Here is a 20,459-nt window from a genome sequence, read left to right as displayed (position 1 = left end):
TTATTTTATTCATAAAAATTATGCTGATTATTATTCTAATTCACTACATGTCGTTATTTACATTTCCCTAAAGCAGTCGTTCTCTAATAACATATATATAATAGAGCAGGGTTTTAAAAATAAACGACTTGTTTGAAATAATTTATTCGAGGAAATATCATATTAGAATACACATTTGAAGATCATCTCGACTAGAAAACGCCTCGCACCAGTCGCATCCACCGAGAGACGGTCTTCGTGAAGGCAAAGAGTTGAAGTAGTTTGAAAAAATATTTAGAATTACTCGGATCGATGCAACTAGCTCTGTCTCCTCAGAGGCAATACAATTAATACACGGATACAAAATCACTCTCTCTTAACTTAATTTATACTTAGATATACATACACTGTCATTCGGTTTGTAGTTTATGGATTCCGATACGATTCTATCATCTTAAAAACCGTCGCATTTATATAAAAAATAATGATTCGTTCCTGATTTGACGTTCTCTCACTAATCACAAAATATGCCAATACTTATATCACATCCAGCGTTGAAAGGTTTAACTAAAATGAAACCTAGACTAATCGCGTTCGTGAATTAGTAGTCGAGGTTAACCATCGGGAGGGCGGAACCTTTATTGCCAACTAATGATCACCACTCGGAAACAACTAAGCGCATTTGGCCATGACCAGAATTTAAAAAAAAATTCTCTGCCGTTTTTGCCTTTGACGCCCGAAATTTAAAGAAATTCGTATAAAATTAAACCCTACAGACTAGAGCATGTTTTTTTCGTTAGAAGCGAGTATTACTTAAGTGTCTAATAATAATAATAAAGAACTTAAATATATATATATTATAAATATATATATCGACAACAAGATTACTTTATTTTACATTTGTGATTGTCTTTTGAGAGACAACGCCCTCTTCCGATAATGTACGTCGACAAGTCGCGGAGGAATGTAGTTCGGGAATGTTACGAAAGATGGCGATATTCACTCATCGCTGAGCATGTAAAAAAATATCCTTTGGGACAAGTTTTTAAGAATTAATCATTTATGGTTCTGTCCAGAAGCAGTTCAGTTCTAAAAGTTAATTTAACTAAGGAGCGCGAACCCGTCATCCTTCCCCGAGGCCCGGCGAGTCTCAGAAGGTCAAGATCGGCTCCTCGCGATGATCCAAAATATCTGAAATCGACCAAATCATTTAATAGTCCTCGGCGAAGCTTCTCGTCGGGCGCATCTTATCCGCCCCCGCTCACCTTTGGCGATGGCCCACCAGGGCAGCGTCACGTAGGTGAGGAAAGCGGAGAGGGGCGCGCTCTGCTGCCGCTTGCCCTCCTTCCACAGATGGAACGTCTGCGTGAAGCCTCGCAACGCCCACAGAGGGTTGTAGGCGCCGTCGTCCAGCTCTGCAATGCGACGAGTCGATCGAGTCGCTTCGCCCGCCTCGAGGCCGGCGGAGCGACTCGGGGGCGGAGCGTACCGTGAACGCTGCGCTTGGGCAGATCGCACCAGTAGTAGACGTCGGTGCCGTCCGGCGTGGTGCGGCGCGGCGGAAGGCGAGCGGCGCGGAACAGAGCCGCCGCCACGCCTCGCCGCCGCGGCAGGGTCACGTAGGCCCGCGCGCTGTCGCTCCAGCTTCCCGCGCCCCCGCCCTCTCCCTCCGAGACCGCCTCGCCGCCGTCCCTCCGCCCGGGCGAGGGCGGCCGCGGCCCGAGCTCGCCCGGGAGCTCCTCGCGACCGCGCACCGTCCGCGCCCGGTCGGAGGGACGGGCGGGGCGGAGGTGCGACTCGGCGGCGGCGAGGTCGCCCCCGTCGAGCGAGGCGACGTCGCAGGCGATCTCGCAGCGGGGCGAGCCCCGCGGCGCACCGGGCGGCCGAGGCGGCGGGGGCAGCGGGCGGAGCGGCGGCGGCGTGCGGGCGACTCGCGAGGCGGGCTCGGCGGCGGGCGCGCGGCGATGCAGGCAGGCGGGGGAGAGGGGCGCGGGGCGCGCCGGGGGCCCGGCCACGGCGCGCATGCACTCGCCGCGGCCTCGCGAGGAGCCCGACCCTCTGCGACCTACGGACCAGACACTCGCGTCACGCGCCGCGCCCTCGCCTTCTCCCGCGGGAGCCTTCGGCCGCTTACTGTTTTTGAAAGTGAACGTCAGGCGGAAAACTCCCCCGAGCGGTCGTGCGTTGCAGGCGCATTTATACGAGTTTGGGCCGTTTCGACGCCGCGTCTTCGCGAGGGTGCGCGGTCGCGGGGCGCGGCGGTCAGAGGGGCGGGCTCCGGCGACGGGATTCCGCCGCGGACGCACATGCAAAGCGACATCTAATACTTTCAAAACTAATCTATTTTGTCCTGCTACACAAATACGACTCGAACGTTTGGGAACGAAAACTAATAATCAAATAAAATGCGGCGGCGAAGTGTGCGGAGACACCCCCTCTGTCGTAGCTGATACGGTTTCAACTAGATGGCGCTCTTATACGCTTTATTGAAAGTCTTTTGAGAGCTCGCGGAGCGGAAAAGGACGACTCACCGTCTCTCAGGTCTCCCGCCTCCACCTCGGCCAGGCCGTCGACCATCGAGTCCAGCCCCTCGTTCTCGGAGCGGCTCTTGTCTCGGCCTTCGCCCGCTCGATCTCGAGAGCGCCACCCGCCGCGCACGAACGACGCTATGTTCGCCGACGGGTCGCTCAGGCGTCGCTGCGGATGGCATCGAAGCATAGTTAGTGTTCACCGGCCTGACGATCGACGTTCCGACGTCGAACGAGCGATCACCTGATGGCGGTAGAGGAACATGTCGTCGGGGTCGTCCTCCCAGTCGCTGTCCCACAGCTCGGCGGCCGTCAGGCCGGGCTCCGAGCTCGGCGTCGGGGCGCCCGAGCCGCGCGGTCGCGACACCGCCACCTGGCGAGCGCAAGAAATGAGAAAACGTCACTTTACCACTTATATTACTTAATTAGATAAGGTTAGGGCCGAGGCAAAGTAATGTTTTACTGAACACGGAAGGTAGTAAATACAGGCCGAACGTACCTCGGCGTGGCCCTTCCCGCCGGGGCCCCGCATACGAACGAACTCGCATCGCGCCGCGCCGGCTCCGCGTGCCCCCAACAGACCGAAAGACATACGTTGCGCCACCTTCGTCGAAAGGGAAGATTGCTGGAACGCAAACGTTTTCAAATTACAATTGACGCCGATGACGCCGGTCACACTCGGCTCGGTAGAAGGTGGCCGGTCATCTATCGCAAAGAAAAATGATGACGAGTCGTGTAAAAGAGACCGTTCGTGTATCGTCTTTTGAGCAATAACAGTCAGTTAGCCGTGACCTTGGGACGTTATGCGTGTATTGGAATAAGGCGTCTGCTGCGCCAGTTTCGGCGTTGTTATTGAATGCTGGACTCATTAGCAACGGGCGACGCGAAGTCGCGACTTGTTGATATTGCCACCTCTCACCCCCCTCACCCCCTTAACCACCCAGACGAGCCCGGTCCGGGTCGCTTCGACGCCCCGCAATCAATAACGCTATCGCAAACTATTGCTCACCGACTGGAGTCCGTTCAAATAGCAAAAAACTGCACTTTCTCTTAATATAGTATTAGAAAATAGTGAACTTCGCAAGGTTTCGAAAGACAAAATTTTTATTAAAATATGATGTAGCAATTATGCTGATTTGAGTGGAATATTTGTCTGCAAAATGCATTTTAGACTTTTCATAAACTAACAATTATTGTTCAGAGTGAAAATAAAAGAAAAGCTCATTTTATGATCAAAAGCACTTCTTTGTAAGTTTATTCTGAAAATAGCTTATTCCCTGGAAAGTGGAGCAGTAGCGATGACAATGCAGATAAAAGACTAAACACAACTATGAAAAAGTAAAGCCCACCCACGCGACAGTCGCCAAAGCAAATTTGGCGTCACGTTGGGTTTTGTGACTTCATAGGAGCTATCGTCACACTGACCCACTTTGACACAGAATGAACCCTCGAACTCGCGCTTGAGTAGCGAAAATTGATACTTTTCAGAGGACATATGTATTATTATCTATCACATGACCGAGGCTAATAATGATATGATAAATTATAATAAGCACTTTGGTTCGACCTGATATCGCGAGCGTTAGTCGCAAAAAAAGGCAAATGAAAAACACCATAATCTCGAATTGATTCTCTTTCACAAACAACTCCACATTTGATTGTTATAAATTGAGTTTAATTTTATTGTTTATATCGATAACGATAGCGATATGAGCAATATGGTACAGATCTGGAATAACACATCAACAATACTTACTCCAAAGTGGAAACGGAACACTAATAATTGTGAACATCAACGTGTCAACATTAAGTATTCTATGCTGCTACGAAATATTTTACAATTTCACACGACATGAACATGAACTCGCATTAAAATTAAGTACCTAATGGCATATTGAAAAGAAAAATCTCATCGTTACCCTGGCGTCGTAAACCCTGGTGAGCGCGTCGTAGCGGATGGAGCCGAGAAAGATGACGGCCTGCGCGGCGCCGCCTCTGCCGCGAGCCACCAGCTCTACGCACACCATCTCACCGTCGCGCACCACGATGTCGCAGAACACCTGTTGCATTCCTCCGTTCGTCACTTTCACCTCAAAACTCTCTTTATTTTTAATTTAATTGTTTAATTCAGAAAACAAGGTTCCATATCAATGTTAGTAAATTACAGCTTAATACCTTAAATCTAAGTGTTAGTATGTTTACATTAATTCATACCGGAATCATTCCGCATGAAATAGGGGAACAGTGATTCAGATATGGGCAATCGACTCGGTCCGCGATAATGCGGAGGATACCGTTACCGCTAGCTCTCACCCTGCGCACCAAGGATGCACATCTCTCATTTATGCTCAAAGTGTAAACGTTTCTGAATGTGAAAACATTTAAAAATCATACAAAACCACAAATAAAAAATCATAAAAAACTTTTGAAATAAAATAGTAAATATTGACCAAGAAAAAATTATAATTTTTGGTTTCGATAACAACGTTCCAAAGTCTAAATATTTCTACGAGATAAGATTAGCCCACTACAAAATGAAAGTTTTTTCGCATACTAAGGTCTCAAGGGCTGTAGAGTTTGTTCTCTGTCTGAACCAGGTGTCAATATCGTCGTTAAATGTAGAATAGTGATACGCCGGTAGGAGAATTGAGAGTACATAGTAAGAAAAGCGTAAAATATTTATTAAAAAGGTATAACGAATAGATTAGCAGTTAGTCTTGACAGATGATGCGTCAAGCCTAAATATAAAGTTTCCTTATTATGACGCGAGCTCGACTCAACCGCATGATTCATCTCGATACTGGATTTGTCCAAAGAATGAACCTATTTCCCGGAAACTAACAATTATTGTTAGTTGATACAAAAGGAATGAGAAAAATGTGGCAAAGTACATCATAGATATATTACGTAATGAAGCAACCAATTAAGAAAACGTTAGTAAGAATACAGTTACACTTCATTAAATCGGCACTTAGCTGTATTCATTTTGTATAAAATATTATTGCTACTTTATACTTGAAAATAAGCAGGTCAAACATATCACAAAGGCAGTTTTTATTATTCATTTTTTACCTAAGCAACTGGCTTTTGGCGTGGCTTCGATCGCATCATAACATACGTAAATTTAGGGTAAGCGATATATTTAAACATAATGCTAAATAATAATACTACTGCATAAACTGTAAATAATCGTGCTTCCAGTTGGCCATGTTCAACGAATTAGTTATTTAAATCGGTAATGTTTAGCTTTTATCGTTATTTGTAGCCCGCATCGATATGCGTCGTCGCCTCACCGACAGAAACAGACGATAAACAAGGAAATCGTGAGCTGTGTTCATTCGTCATAATATCAAGGATTTTTGTAAAGATCTAAGAAACATGGACGGTGATATTGTGCCCATATTATACGAAATTAGATTAAATAATATACTATATTGATAACAAAAATACAGACAAGATCTAAACATGTTGAAACGTAGAGCATAATTGTATAAAATGCGAAGCGAAAGCGTCCGAGGCGATTGGCCGATAGGATTTGGGAAGTATCAGCTCAGTGCGCATGCACTCGCGAGCTCGGCGTTTGAGGGCCGCTCGCTGACATTGAGTTCTTTCGGTTCAAACAACAAGTTAATAGTCCGGGAGGTAGCGTTGCAAATGCAAAAGTCATAGTAAGCCGGCTGATATTAACATGGATAGTTGATCTTATATGACTAATAAGTGAACCGACCGTCAGCTGCTCAAGTAGCGGTGGGTGCGGGTGTAGGAGGCTGTGAAAGAGGTAAAAAAGATAAAAAAATAAAGTATAATAGTACGCTGGCTGAAACTTGTTCCATGAATAGTTGATGTCATACTGAGCAAAAAAAATTCATCAGCTGCATCGTGGAGAGGGGATTATGCGTCATGCGTCTATTTACGGAAAAGGTTTCAGGCAGCGTACTATTACTTTATTTTTTTATTTTTTTTACTTCTTTCGCAACCTCCCAATTCCACACCCACCGCAGGTGCGCCAGCTGACGCTTGGTTCAGTTATAAGTATTTCGAGATAAATAGTGAAAGAAGGAAAATAGTCGGCGTAAAATCACTGCCGAAAATGCAACGCTACCTCCCGGACTATAAGTACAGCCATCTACGCGTAACTGATTTATAAGAACAGAACCACGATTATATTTCTTGTTAGTAGATACAAGCTACACATGCTAATCATTGTTTCCATATCCCATTACGACGTAAACAACACCGGAACTATGAAATTCAGTAATGGGATTGCGTACAAAGAAGTCCTACAACTGGCGTCAGACGAGTTCAGTGGAAACTCAACTAATCGGCCGAGCACTCGGCGGTTCTACGACGTTCATATTACAATCTTGTTTTTACTACTCTAGCGCTCAGACTATCCTATACTAAGGTGTTCAATAAAAAGTGATAATGATAATGATATGATAACGAATAATACGACGCAATTATCTTTTATTTCAGGTTTATTCCCTTAAATATTTTTAACCGCACGTGTACCGAGACGACTACTGCTAATAGGTAGAAATCACAAGGAACTAGGTCAGGTGAATATGGACGATGGTTCATAAATTCCAAGCCAGTTTCTTGAATGGCAGCCATCGCATCTCTGGACATGTGCGCGTGGGCGTTATTTTGGTTAAACAGAACAACTTTAGCGAGTTTGCCACGCCGTTGCTTGCGTATGGGGGAGTAACGCAACTTTGTTATTTGGCCTGCGTATAAAGTCCTCGTAATAGTGGCTCCCTGGCCTACAAAATGTATCGCTATTATTGAACACCACACCTATCATCAATAATTAAAATAACATCACCATTTAATTTGACAGTTTCGATTTGACCATCCTACTTTTACGTTACTGGTGGTGGTAAATGCAAAATATATCATAACTCATACGAATAGTTTGCCTTCGCCCTACATTTGCGTCGGCGCCGCTGTTTCATAAACTTTACCGTTTTAGCTCTTCTATAAATATACTCAAGTTTCATACTACAAATACATATTATATCAAAAATTTCCATAATAAATCCTAATTGCATCTTTGTACACTGACAATACAGAAGTTCGTGGATCCACCCATATCCCAAAAAATACTAGCGATTTTTGCCAAATTTTTTAAATCTTCTTTATATGTCGTATATACTTGTAATTAATTTAGATGCCGTTGTGTTGTCTGTGTGTGTGTTGTTAGTATGCCTTACGAATGAATAAATAATCGGACGGAAATATAATTATCTCCTTTTTTTAAACCGATACGAATAAACACATAACTTATTCGCATGATATTAGACGGAACGACCAAATGTACAAATTATTTGAAGTTAAACGTTCTAGCTGGCTGTAATTTTGGCCTTTATTAGATGTTATTCCCGTTTGTTCGATTTCCTTATTATTGATACAATAATATTGATTATATAAATAGTTGTGAATAAGGACAAAATTCAAATTAACATTTGTAAAGCCTATACAATGAATTTGTGAATGTGGATGACGTTACCTCGTCAAAGTTGTCGACCATGAAGCAAATGTGGGGATAGGTCATCTCCTCCCCCTCGCCCTTCGTGTCCATCTTGCGTCTCGACGGTGAAGCGTACACCTGCAATGCACTCGAGCTGATAAGCCGACCGGTGTACCAAATGAAGAAGCTTAAGGAATTTGTGGATTGCATTACTCGTAAAAGGGATGAGAACAGCTTATTGAAACATCTTCAACTCGACACAAATCGTAATCGCTATTTGCATCACATTAACCTGTTCCACATCGCAGAGGTGAATCATTTCGCATTTTATAAGTTCATTATTCTATTGTTTGTAAAGACAGGGCTAGTTGTAGATGAATAATATAAAATATACGCACTAAATCGGGGCGATTAAAACCGTTATTATACGTATTACGCGATAAACCATCGTATTGTTTCATTGTAAATTAATCTAAGTACTCAACGCTATGATGTCGTTATAATAAAGTGATTATAATAAGTGACGTCAAATATAAAATTTCATAAGCATAAATTAATTTGAAAACCAGTCCACATTCCACAGCGTTATTTGCCGATAAGCGCATTTTTAAGAACTGATAAAATCAAACGTCGATGTACGCGGCTCTAGCCCCATTTTTAAGGCAGCTTGAAAGAACGAATTATGAATGGCGGCCGACAATGGCCATAGGGGCAGATGTCTCTCAAAAACTAAATCCTGTGACCGCCTGTGCTCAGAAGTGTTTATTAAAGTTAGACTGATATCGAATATCGGGGATAATCCGTATATATCTTACAGTAACAAAATTTGTGTATTTAGTATTATAAAATGATAAATGTATAACGATTGCAATCAACGGCGAGTGCCGAGCGCGGCACGGTCGTATGGCGACGGGCCTCCGTCGCCCCGCGCCCGCGGTGACGTCACACCCCGCATTCTCCCAGGTCCGAGCTTGCGCGAAGCGAAACGATACCAACCGAGCGACGCCCCGAGCCAACCAGAATTACATGATTTCTAGTACTCGTCCGACTTTTAGTGTGCGAAGTCGTCACCGCAAACACTCTTACGCGATATAGACAATCAGTGGTTAGAGGAAATAGTGTTAGGTGAACGAGGTTTTACGTGTTAGTTATTTCTGTTTTCCATCTCGCAACATATTGAAAGTTGTGCGTGGTCGAGCTCGCCTACAATCGTAAGCCCAAGCGCGACTTTCTATCTAGCGAAGTGGACGGCCGTCTCGAATCGATGAAGAACAACGGTCGGCCAGAATGACAACTCGCACATTGATCGAGTGAGTTTTTATTATCATCTAAGTATTAATATGTGCGAATTGAATGAACTTGCGTGCGATCGGAGAAATCTCGATAAGTCAACTAAAGATTCGCCTCGCCAAACACTCATCAGCCAAGTGACAAATCACGAGTGAATGACCGAATGATCTCGTAAACATTTAGGTAAATTAAGGTGGTTTTTCCGAATGTTATTCACTATAGATTCCGTTTCGACACATGTTTTAGATAATATGAAGGTTCAAAAAGTTAGTAAATAAAAAATATTTTGTTAATAATTACATAAAATAAATTCAAGTAATGGAGATATGTGTTGATATCTCCGTAGTGATTCACGTCGTACCTATACTTGCTGTGTGTGTACCTATATTGCATTGAGTCCAAATGAAGCATTATAATTATTGTCAATCTGTAAAATGGATAATGCGATTAAGAATTCTCATACCTGATTATTTCTTATCGGCGGCATCGTAACGGTCGAACTGTAAAGTATTGGTGATAAAAGATACTAATCTCTGTTCCAGGTAACATTCAGTCCAATGGTGATTGGATGACGGTCTCGGGTCGGTCGCCGGACAAAGAGCAACCGCCCTCGCAGCAGATCAGCCACGCCGAGCCGCTGGTGCAGTCGGTGCGTGCGTACCTGTCACGCGAACTGCCCGCCGAGCCGCCCTCGCCTTCGCCCCCGCTCTGCCATGCCGACATAGCGGCCGACACCGCGCACGAAGAGATCAAAGGCATCAACTTTGAGCCCCGCCTTCGTCGGAATGATCTGAACAATAACGCGTCCGCCCGTCAGAACGAATCGCGTGAAATGCCTAACCTAGCAGAACTGTTGCAGCGACAGCCGCTGTTGTCGCGCAAGGCGGACGCCCCGCAGCCCACGACCGACGAATCGGACCCAGAGCATTCGCCCCAGCGCACCCACGCCGGTGACTTTATCGTCGAACTGCCGCCGGGCACCATCAGGGAAGAGCGTTACCCGAAAGAGATAGGCAAGACCATCGTGTCGTTCTTTTTCCTATTTATATGCGTGTGTATCAACATGATGTCCCTGTCGCTCGTTCACGAGCGGCTCCCGGACAGGAACACCACTGCGCCGCTCAGCGACATCGTTCTCGACAACGTGACCGCTAGAGACTGGGGCCTGTCCGTCTCCGAGTACCTCATAATGATTTCGACCACTGTGGCGATGCTCGTCGTCATTCTGCATAAGCATCGCTTCATCGTCGCCCGCCGCCTCTTCTTCATCATCGGGCTACTCTACTTGTATCGATCTCTCACCATGTACGTGACGGTCCTGCCCGTGTCCAGCACCACGTACTACTGCAGTCCGAAGAGCAACAACACTACGCCTCTCCTTATCATCAAGCGAATGTTCTATTTGATATCCGGGTTCGGGCTATCGATCAACGGCAAGCATACTTACTGCGGAGACTTCATTTACTCCGGGCACACCATGATCCTCGTGCTGAGCTACTTGATAGTGGCGGAGTACTCGCCCAAGAAGCTGTGGCCGATGCACTGGGCCATGTGGGCATCGGCGTGCGTGGGCGTGGTGTTCGTGCTGGTGGCCCACGGCCACTACACCGTGGACGTGGTCATCGCCTACTACATCACCACGCGCCTCTTCTGGACCTTCCACTCGCTGCTGGTGACGCCGCACCGCGCCGGTGGCGGCTACAACCACTACATGATCCAACGCGAGTGGTGGTACTGGCTGTTCACGTACCTGGAGGGCAACGTGCGCGGCCCCGTACCGCGCCGCTACGACTGGCCGCTCTTCTGGCCGCGCACGAAGCTCTTTAGCCGCCTCAGCTAGTGACGCGCGCGCCCGCCGTCGCCTCCGCCACCGGAACGCGTATGACGCTCACCTTCTGCGAATGCCGCTTCAGCACCTGCAGCTCTTTGGGGCTGGTTCGCGTGCAAATCGCCAGAGTGAGCGTGTAGTCGAACTGATGGACGATCAAGTTCAGGTAGACGGTCTCCTCCCAGTCGATCTCGGGGTCGCCGATCGGGAGCTTCTTGGAGTCCTTGCGGAAGACCTCGACGTCGGTCTGCGAAAAAACAGGGCGGCGCCGCGGCGCTTTAGTGTGGATCTGAATGTGTCGCGTGTGGCTCCCGTCTTAATGCCCTGTTCATCTCTATGCTTTTATTGTTAGAATAAGGCCGTGAACAATAACAAAAGATCAATTGTAGAAACTAAAATATTTGATTTAATTGTTTTGTATTATATATTTTATAAGTAGTTATTAATAGCAATCAATCTCGAGTCTAACAAAGAAGATTCTATTTATTAACAAAATATACTGTGATTCGTGTTTGAAAGTGACCGACTGAGGTTTTAGTGTGCAGTTAGTGAGTGCTCATGTTGATGAATTTCTAAGTACATTCTTGTTGTAATACCTGCCTAATGTAATAAGAAAAATATTTTTATATTGTTTAAATAAAGTACATTATAACTGTTTTTAAAAAAAGTTTTCTATTTCCTACATAATATATATATAGATAAAATCCACATGGTGCTAATTTTAAAGATTCTGGCTAAAGAAAAGATGTTGCTAAGTACATCAATGTATTCTGTGTCACTAAATTCACACATCATTATGAAATTCAGGTCCATAAAATATATTATATGATGATACTCAGTTAAATTGGTAATTAAATACAATTAGCAGATTGAAATAAAATATTAAAATAGCTCTTCTCTAATATAAACCTACATTTGATATAATCAAACAATAAAATAATATATATATATAGGTGTGGTTATAAAAATAATTGGTTTATAGTTTGTTTTCATATTATGTACTCACTTCGTATTTAGGAAGATATCGAGATGACCCTTTAACATGTCTCTTGCGAACAAAGAAGAGTAAGTCATCACAGTCTATAGACTGGTCTTCCTGGAACAGGAAGTGGCGCACAAACAAGTCAGTCCAATATGTGGTTCCTTGAAGTACTACAAAGCCAGATTCTGAAATATTTAGGATTAACTGATGCAGCAGTGATATATTTGTACCATACCACACAAACAGCATCTTACTTGCACTGCACATCTTATATTTTCCCCGTGTTTATCAAAGTCTTAAATATTAAATTAATGGAGAGTACGAAGTTACGTAGGCAGAGTGCCTTTGTTATATGTTTATTTAAGCTTAATGTTAATGCTACGCCTTAAAATGTGTTTTAATATATATATATATATACGTGTGTAATTTAATAATCGTCAATGTACTATTTTTGTGGCTGCACTAAATATGTCCCAATTCATGTATTGATTTAGAATATTTTTTTACTGAACAATGATTGCCAAGGCTTTTAATACATATGTATATAGTAATAAGAAGGTATATGGGAAGGAAAGAAATATATTGAAGGAAAAGAAAAAGTTAAAGTTTTGTATTATTAAATACCTTAATGTCTCTGTACAGTCACAATGGCAAAAAAATTTTTTGTTGTTTTTGAATTTGTTGCTAATATGTTCATAATAGTTTGAACACAAAATTGTTATTTTTACTCAAATAATTATACCGATATAATGCTAGGACAAATTGTTTGTGATATCCAAAATTTGTATTTTTCATTCGATTTGTTGATAATTTATAACATAACATTCCAAATAGTTTTAAGTTGCATTTTGAATGGGTATTCATCAAGTTCAACAGTAGGCACTATTATTACTTTAAAGACTATTGTGAATGTCATAACTCATAACATAACTACACAAAAATTCTGTTACATGTTGTTGTAAATACCAGATCAATAAATTGTTTCTATATATTATAATAGTTTCCTTTCATCTTCTTCAATATACTTATTGTAAAAAATGTTTTCTTGAAATGTCATCAAAATCAAAAGTAGAAGTTTTGTACAAGTACAATAAAAAAGTATTGACTTAGATATTGTACTATAACATAAGTATAATTTTATTAATTATTTTGCTCATTAGGCTACATTTTAAAACCTCATTAGAAGCTAAACAAAAATCTTTGAAAAAAAAAATTATATTATTGGATTTCACTCACTTAAGATAATAATAATTTTATAGAAAAATGGATTATCTACAAAAGTCAACCTTATATACTAATGCAATATAAAATTTGTGTATTCTTAGAAATTTATTTACAAATAAAAATACAACCCGTCATTTTGATTTAATTTTATAAAGTGTAACCAAGTCAATTTCTGAAAATCAATATATGAAATATGATTATACATAATGTAATGTTTTGTGTGTTTTTTATAATAATTATAAGAAAATACTCACCGTCTTTCATCAGTTGCCGCATTTCCTTCGTACGCTGAAAGTTAATCTCCTCTAGAAGCTGTTCCAGCATCGTAGCATCCTGCAAGAAGTTTGACCCTCCTAGAGCCATTATTAGCACTATATCAGTCGTTTAATTTATGACTTAATTTAAAAAAGTCGATCCTTAGAGAAACATGCCACACCAATATTGTTATTGAAAACAGAGATTTAAATAATGTCACACTATGTCCACACACATTGTTTTAAGACACTTAAAAACTTAAACGGGAGTTTCAACATTCTCAAATATTTTTAAGGACAGCAATCATTAATGTTTTATTTCCATTCTCCTTGCATTCGATAATCAGATTTTAGTAGTAAACTTAAGTGTATATAATATACAGTGTGACCGTTTTAAAAAATGGCAATCTACCAAAACTACAAGGTGCCAGTACTAAATAATACCAAAACACATGCTGAATTATACTAAAAATATACTAAAAGAAAAAGATGATTTTTTTTATTAAAACACTTATTATCAGATACTTTTTAATTTAACCAATTACACTCCTTCATTGTACAGACATATTCAAATAATAATAAATATTTACAATAAGTTTTATTACAAATACTAAGTCAGTATTCGCTGTACTGAGCTAACTGAGCAGATTTAGTGCGTTTGCAGGAAAAGCCCTTTGCGATTTTCGAATCATAAAACATTTTTCTGAATAAATCGCTGAGATGATCCATGGCCAGAGATGGTATGTTATATTCTGCCAACGCTGCATAAAATATAAGCTCTGCTTTTCTTACTTCTTCAGATATGGGTTCTTTCATTTGAAGTAATTTATCATCGTTCTGAAAATAAAACAGGATTTGATTAATTTGATGAATTTAAATCAATTATACATGTGTGTACAACTGTACATGTACTATCCAAGATTCATCGGACATCCTGAAGAAGTAGGACAATTAATTAATGTGCCATAAAAAAATAAGGGACACAATAATCTTATAAATATGTTAATGGGGGCATAGCTTTCTTACCTTGGATTGTCCACTATAACGTATAAGTTTCTATCGATGTTTTTCAGAATATGCATGACTTTTAATTGTAGCGATTCTGCTTAAAAATGTTGCTCCACACGTTTTACACAAGGCGTTCTCATTATTTTTATCTTTGGTCAACCATGACGAAAATTCAGAATTTTGTTCCCACTCTGATCTATATTTCTGATCGTATTTGCGCTTCATTATCTTCACTACACATGCACACAGAGAGAAATAAATAAAGAACTAAAACATCCATGGTCCCAAAAGGGACCACATGTATAAAAATACAGCATGTAACGTAGATAGTAATACGTAGCCAAAGCACGATTCGCGAATTTGTTAGCATTAACCGTTTGAAAGAGACAAAATGATACATTTGCGGTAAACATCAGACAAAGACAAAAACATGTGAACGAAATACGAACGAATGAAAGTGAGTGTTTCCCGCTCAGCCCAAAAATATATTAAAATGTGTTTTAAAATGTTGAAAGTTTAAATGTACCAAAAAATACCAGAATATAAAAGGATACCAAAAAAATACTAAATTAGTTACACGGAGCCCAAATTATACCAATTTGGTACTGAATATACTAAAAACGGTCACACTGATAATATAGCGCCTTGTAGGGAATATTGAAGCCACTCTGAACAAAATTCGAAGCAAATGTTACGACTTACGCCCTCTTAAGTTCAGCCTCTGAACTAAAATTCAATGCTTAGATTCAGTTGGTATTTGTTTGGTAAGAAACGTAGTGGATAGGTACCTACGTCCTACGGTCCGAGGCTACGAAACGATAACGTGAGACGTCACATTTCACACCTTGAAACGCGTTAATAAAGTAGTTTTTTTTCTAATTCGGATTGCCGACCGCCATGAATATTTACGACGTACATACAACTTCTCGATCTTAGCTACTGAGGGCCTTCAGGGAGATTAGCTATATTGCTATCAGTACCAAAAAGTATTCTACATACACTACCGTCTACCGCTTTTGCGTAATTGTATTGTCAAAAACGCTTCGTTCGCAGCAAAGAGACTGTTACTACAATACCGCAGTATCTGGATCGAATGTATTCCTAATGTTACATTTACACGCCTAATAAAATGTAAACCTTCACGTGAAAACCTTAAGGTGAAACGAATAACATGCTTTATTATAATCACATCCAATTCTATATATTTTTTTGGTAAATGAGTATTTCACTGACGAAAGTTTTTGGGGGTTTTTAGTCAAAAATTAAGGGTATTTGAAGTTGGTCCTAGGGGGAATATTTTGTAGGAGTTGGCATCGCTGACTTAATTGTATCTTTATTAAATCTTTGCTTCAGAAAATAAAATGTTAATTACTTTTATTTGTGAAAGGTAAGAAAAATTTTAAAAAATTCCTTCTGTTGTCTGTCATACTATAGATATGTAATAAAAATTGAAAAAAGTTAGGCTATTGTGCAGAACTACGAAAAAATTAATATTGTATTGTAGCCGCCGTTTCATACTTTCATTATACATTATTGAATTTTGATGCTGTTAATTATGATCTATTAAATTAGCCCTATTTTATTATCTACCTGATTTGTACCTATACTTAGTCTATGGTGTTTGCACATATTTTATGCGTTAATAGTGTATACTGTATAGTCTACCTAGTCTGTGACTGTGAATGTTTTTATTTATCGTTTATAACATACTTGCCTCCTAATCGTATGCTCATTAATAATATAAAACTAATTAAATAATTTGATATTGAGTTAGAATCATGGTGCAAAATGATAATTCCTGGTCCCCAGAGGATACATTACGAGTTTTAATAGCGTCTGACATTCATTTAGGTTATCACGAAAACGACGCTATAAGAGGTGAAGATAGTTTTACATCGTTTGAAGAAGTACTTTCTTTAGCTGTTCAGTATGATGCTGATTTTATACTTCTTGGTGGAGATCTTTTCGATCAAGCTAAGCCCTCACCAAGTTGTATGTATAAATGCACACAAATAATTCGCAAGTATTGCTTAGGAGATAAGCCGATAAATATTGAGGTTTTGTCTGATCAATTACAAAATTTCTCACGCAACATAAATTATGAAGACCCAAATCTCAATGTGTCCTATCCAATTCTCTCAATTCATGGTAATCATGATGATCCAGTTGGTCAAGGGAGTATCAGCTCTCTGGATATACTTTCAATTACAGGTTTAGTTAATTATTTTGGTAAATGGACAGATTACACTAAAGTTAAAATTTCACCAGTTTTAATACAAAAAGGAGAAACTAAGTTATCTCTGTATGGCCTAAGTCACTTAAAGGACCAACGTTTAGCTCGATTGTTTGCTGAAAAAAAGGTGGAAATTGAGCTTATGGAAGATAGCTCTGATTGGTTTAATATCCTAGTCCTACATCAGAACCGAGCTGATAGAGGCCCTAATAATTACATTTCAGAAGGAGTTCTACCAAAATTTTTAGATCTTGTGATATGGGGGCATGAACACGATAGTCAAGTATTCCCTATCAAAGATATAAAAAAGACTGAAGATAGTGGGTTTTTTGTTATTCAACCTGGTAGCACAGTGGCTACCTCATTGGCAGCTGGTGAAGCTTTGCCTAAGCATTGTGCATTACTACAACTCCACAAAAAAGAATACATTGTAACACCGCTACCTTTAAAGACTGTGCGACCATTCATTTTTAAGACTGTTGTTTTATCTGAAGAGAATTTAGGGGATGGTGACGTGAATGAGACAGAAAAAGTACAATTTTTTTTAAAAACCAAAGTGGAAGAAGCTATCGAAGAAGCAGATAAGCAAAGAAGTGGGGATCCAAGGCAGCCAACACTACCACTCGTAAGGTTAAGTGTCTTCTATGAGAGAGATGGACAAGATTTTAACCGTATTAGATTCGGACAAAACTTTAATGGTCTCATTGCCAATCCTAATGATGTCCTAATTATGAAAAAGGAGAAAAAAATACGAGATAGGAAGGAACAGACAGCTGATGATGAAAATAAAGTTCACATAGAAATAGCCGCCGCCGAAGCCCCCGATGTGGAGTCTCTCGTGAGCTCATACTATGCCGCACAAGCTCCTGAGAAACAACTTTCTGTATTATCCGTGAGAGCTATCACAGAAGCGGTTCGAGATTTCACACTGAAGCGCGACGACGAAGTGTTCCGTCGCGTACTCGACGCACATCGTCGACGGTGCGTCGAGTCTTTGCTGGAGTCTACGGCAGAAACCGAAGATGAAATTAACGAGCGGATGCGCATGTGCAAGGAAGTGTTAGACGCGGCCGACTCCGACCAATTAAAAAGTCTCATCGACGCCGCGAGCGCCAAGGAGGTGGCGAAGCGCAAAGACGAAAAGCAATTAGTAGTGTTGTTAAAGCGAGAACCCATAACGGTGTCGAGTGACGATGAAAATGCTCCTCTCTCGCGTGGTAAAGGCCGCGGAGCGCGCGGCGGGCGCGGCCGGGCTAGGGGCGGCAGAGGCCGCGGGTCACCTGCGCCTGCCCCACCGCCGGAACGTCGCACCCCCAAGCGATCTGCCGCACAGAAGACTTCCTCTTGGCTCCAGACTATCACCAGCGACAGAGCACTACGTCGCCGTAAGGATTCCTCGGAAATTGAAATCTCCGACTAGCTCTCATATATTGTCATAACACAAAAAAAAATCGAAACTAAACAACTGTGGAATATATATTTCATTCAAATATACGAATTTCATATTATAAACGGTTTTATTATTTATTAAGTTAGAAATAAGTAAGTACAAGTTTTTAGACATAGTTTCACTGAACTATTGTGAACTAGCTTAGAAAGGTATACTTACACCGATTGTTTACTGCTATAAATTGAAACATACCGCTAATTCACACTAAGCTGTAAATAAATACATACTAGCTGTCGCGCGGGGCGCTATCAATAGGGGGAAAGGTCACCAGATTTGTCCTCTATTCGAAACCCTAAAACCTGAACAAAACCTTATCCCGATTCCCCTTAGAAATGAAAAGCGATGCATTAATTATATATCATTATTTTTTTATAGTTGATAGTTCATAATATCAAGCAAGCAAAATCTATTTTTTCAGGAAAAATAAAAGAAGGTGAAAGAAGGAATGTTATTTAATTAATTACTATAATACTAAGAACATATTCACATACAGTATAAACCTTCGTAACGTTCTTCGATTTAAAGGCAATCCGAAATTTAGGCAAGGCAAGGGTCGAAATCACTCAGCTTTGGTTGGATTTAGCCTGGTTTCCATATAATTATACACTCTACATAGCATGACACCTACCCTTAATAACGATAACAATTGAAAACTTTTTAAGTTGCCGAAATTAGTTAAAACTGCGGAGATGTCGCTTGATTGCCTTAGCCCGTAAACTCGACTGTCGGCATCGTATATACCAACCTATCTAAGAAATCCGTTGTTTTGTTTACAAATAAGGATTGCTTGCATGTGCTTTATGACGAAGATGCCTCAATATCGCTAGATATTAATTAAATAAGTAAAAAAACACAACATAATAATTACTGGTGCAGCAAAAGATGTCAGAAGAAAATAACAGACTTTACGCAATAGTGTTCAAATACGAATTGTTTTTATGTAATTACTAAAACTAGTCTGAAATAAACTTTTTCTTTTTCTAATACAAATTTTTCTTCTTTTCATTTCACGACAACTCTTTGTACCGTCAAAATATACACAGTGCACTGAGTGTCGTTATTTAGCTTTCATTTGATAAATACAGTTTATAAAATGATTATATATCTATATATTCTATATATTTTATACTTATTCGGTCTTACTAATAAAAAATCACTATACATGCGTTATGACAAGGTGATAGTAATTCAGTGAATAGAGCTTGTACAGGGCATAAACACCTCTTTGACCAATAATCGATGTGTATTGGTTGAATAACAAAACGACCCTTATTTATTGTTACCCTGGCAACCCGCCGTGTTTGATTGACGTTTGATTTAATAATTCTGATACAACTCATAATTCTAATGTAAGTTGTATTTATTTTATCAACCAAAGCTATTATATACACATTTACTTAATATACTAATTTAGGGATGTGTGCTTGAGGTTGACTGGTTCAGAATTACTTGGTCGATGTTAAAATAAAACTCCCTAATTACTTGTAGAGAAGAGGTGAAGATGGAATAGCGAATGATGAATGAATGATTTTATTTACAAAACTGTGTACAATTATACTTAAAACTTATCCTACACTTACAACTAATATTGACATGTGGTGCCAAGATGCGGAGCGTTGATTGGTTGCGCAGGTACCAGAGTAGGCGATAAAAATGCGGCGCGGCAAAAAGTTGGCCTTTTTCTGCACGCAGCCGCCGAAGCGTACGAACGTGTTCATCTCAGAGCACTTCGGTATCGTAGCCTTACGATAACGCTAAAACTGTCCTTTTCAGGACAAATTATCGTATCACGACTAAACGTCTAACAACTGTCCTTTTCAGGACATATTATTCTTGTTTCACGACGAAAACGTTTGACAACTGCCCTTGTCAGGGCAAATTACCGTGTCTTACGACACGATGAAACTGTTCTTTTCAGAACACACGACCGTAACTATTCTGATATGTTCTTGTCTGAACACATCACTGTTTCAATACGACACGTTAATCAATCACCTACAGGATTCCCCCTCTAGCGAAGCGTACCGGCAGGCGTATAACGCGGCCTCGGCGAGTTGTCCTTGTAGGTATTGAGTTGTTCCCAATGTCTTGTTGTTTCAGGTCGTTGTCATTTTGATGTTTCAGGTCGTTGTCGTTTTGATGTTTCAGATTGTTGTCGTTTTGATGTTTCAGGTTGCTATCGTTTTGATGTTTCAGGCTATTTGATGGTTTAT

The 20,459-nt window shown here is 40.7% G+C and overlaps 3 protein-coding genes and 1 long non-coding RNA gene across 10 annotated transcripts in view; 2 read left to right on the top strand and 2 right to left on the bottom strand.

Annotated features, from left to right (window-relative positions):
• LOC125058062 (phosphatidylcholine:ceramide cholinephosphotransferase 2-like) overlaps positions 1-13,069 on the top strand; it is a 35,013-nt gene extending 21,944 nt beyond the window's left edge. The window contains exon 2 of the mRNA XM_047662087.1: positions 9,810-13,069. Within this exon, the coding sequence (XP_047518043.1) occupies positions 9,810-11,107 (1,298 nt within the window). The 3' untranslated portion in view covers positions 11,108-13,069. The remainder of the gene's footprint in view (positions 1-9,809) is intronic.
• Positions 129-13,929, bottom strand: LOC125058060 (uncharacterized protein KIAA0930 homolog). 7 transcript variants are annotated; one of them, XM_047662081.1, is made up of 11 exons: positions 13,556-13,929; positions 12,102-12,262; positions 11,160-11,342; positions 8,017-8,115; positions 4,427-4,567; positions 3,007-3,132; positions 2,752-2,880; positions 2,511-2,676; positions 1,469-2,044; positions 1,245-1,394; positions 129-1,170 (listed from the first exon to the last, which is right to left on the bottom strand). In XM_047662081.1, the coding sequence occupies exons 1-11, from the start codon at positions 13,662-13,664 to the stop codon at positions 1,130-1,132; spliced, it is 1,881 nt and encodes a 626-aa protein (XP_047518037.1). In that variant the 5' UTR covers positions 13,665-13,929; the 3' UTR covers positions 129-1,129. The 7 variants fall into 7 exon arrangements, with proteins under 7 accessions (XP_047518037.1, XP_047518042.1, XP_047518036.1 ...); XM_047662086.1 differs by lacking the exon at positions 1,469-2,044; XM_047662080.1 differs by lacking the exon at positions 129-1,170 and having other exon boundaries at positions 1,186-1,394.
• Positions 13,930-14,069: 140 nt separating this feature from the next.
• On the bottom strand, positions 14,070-15,196 carry LOC125058067. Its single transcript, XR_007118315.1, has 2 exons — positions 14,582-15,196; positions 14,070-14,392 (listed from the first exon to the last, which is right to left on the bottom strand). It is a non-coding gene; the product is annotated as an uncharacterized LOC125058067 (long non-coding RNA).
• A 1,018-nt stretch (positions 15,197-16,214) lies between these two features.
• Positions 16,215-18,308, top strand: LOC125057646 (double-strand break repair protein MRE11). The gene has a single exon (XM_047661423.1). It carries the CDS (start codon positions 16,342-16,344, stop codon positions 18,214-18,216), a length of 1,875 nt encoding a protein of 624 aa, XP_047517379.1. The 5' UTR covers positions 16,215-16,341; the 3' UTR covers positions 18,217-18,308.
• The last annotated feature ends 2,151 nt before the right edge of the window (positions 18,309-20,459 follow it).

This window comes from Pieris napi, chromosome 17, assembly GCF_905475465.1.
Source record: "Pieris napi chromosome 17, ilPieNapi1.2, whole genome shotgun sequence".
NCBI classification, from domain to species: domain Eukaryota; kingdom Metazoa; phylum Arthropoda; class Insecta; order Lepidoptera; family Pieridae; genus Pieris; species Pieris napi.
The sequence above is the reverse complement of the archived record's forward strand: the minus strand, read 5'-3'. Positions and strand labels throughout refer to the sequence as shown.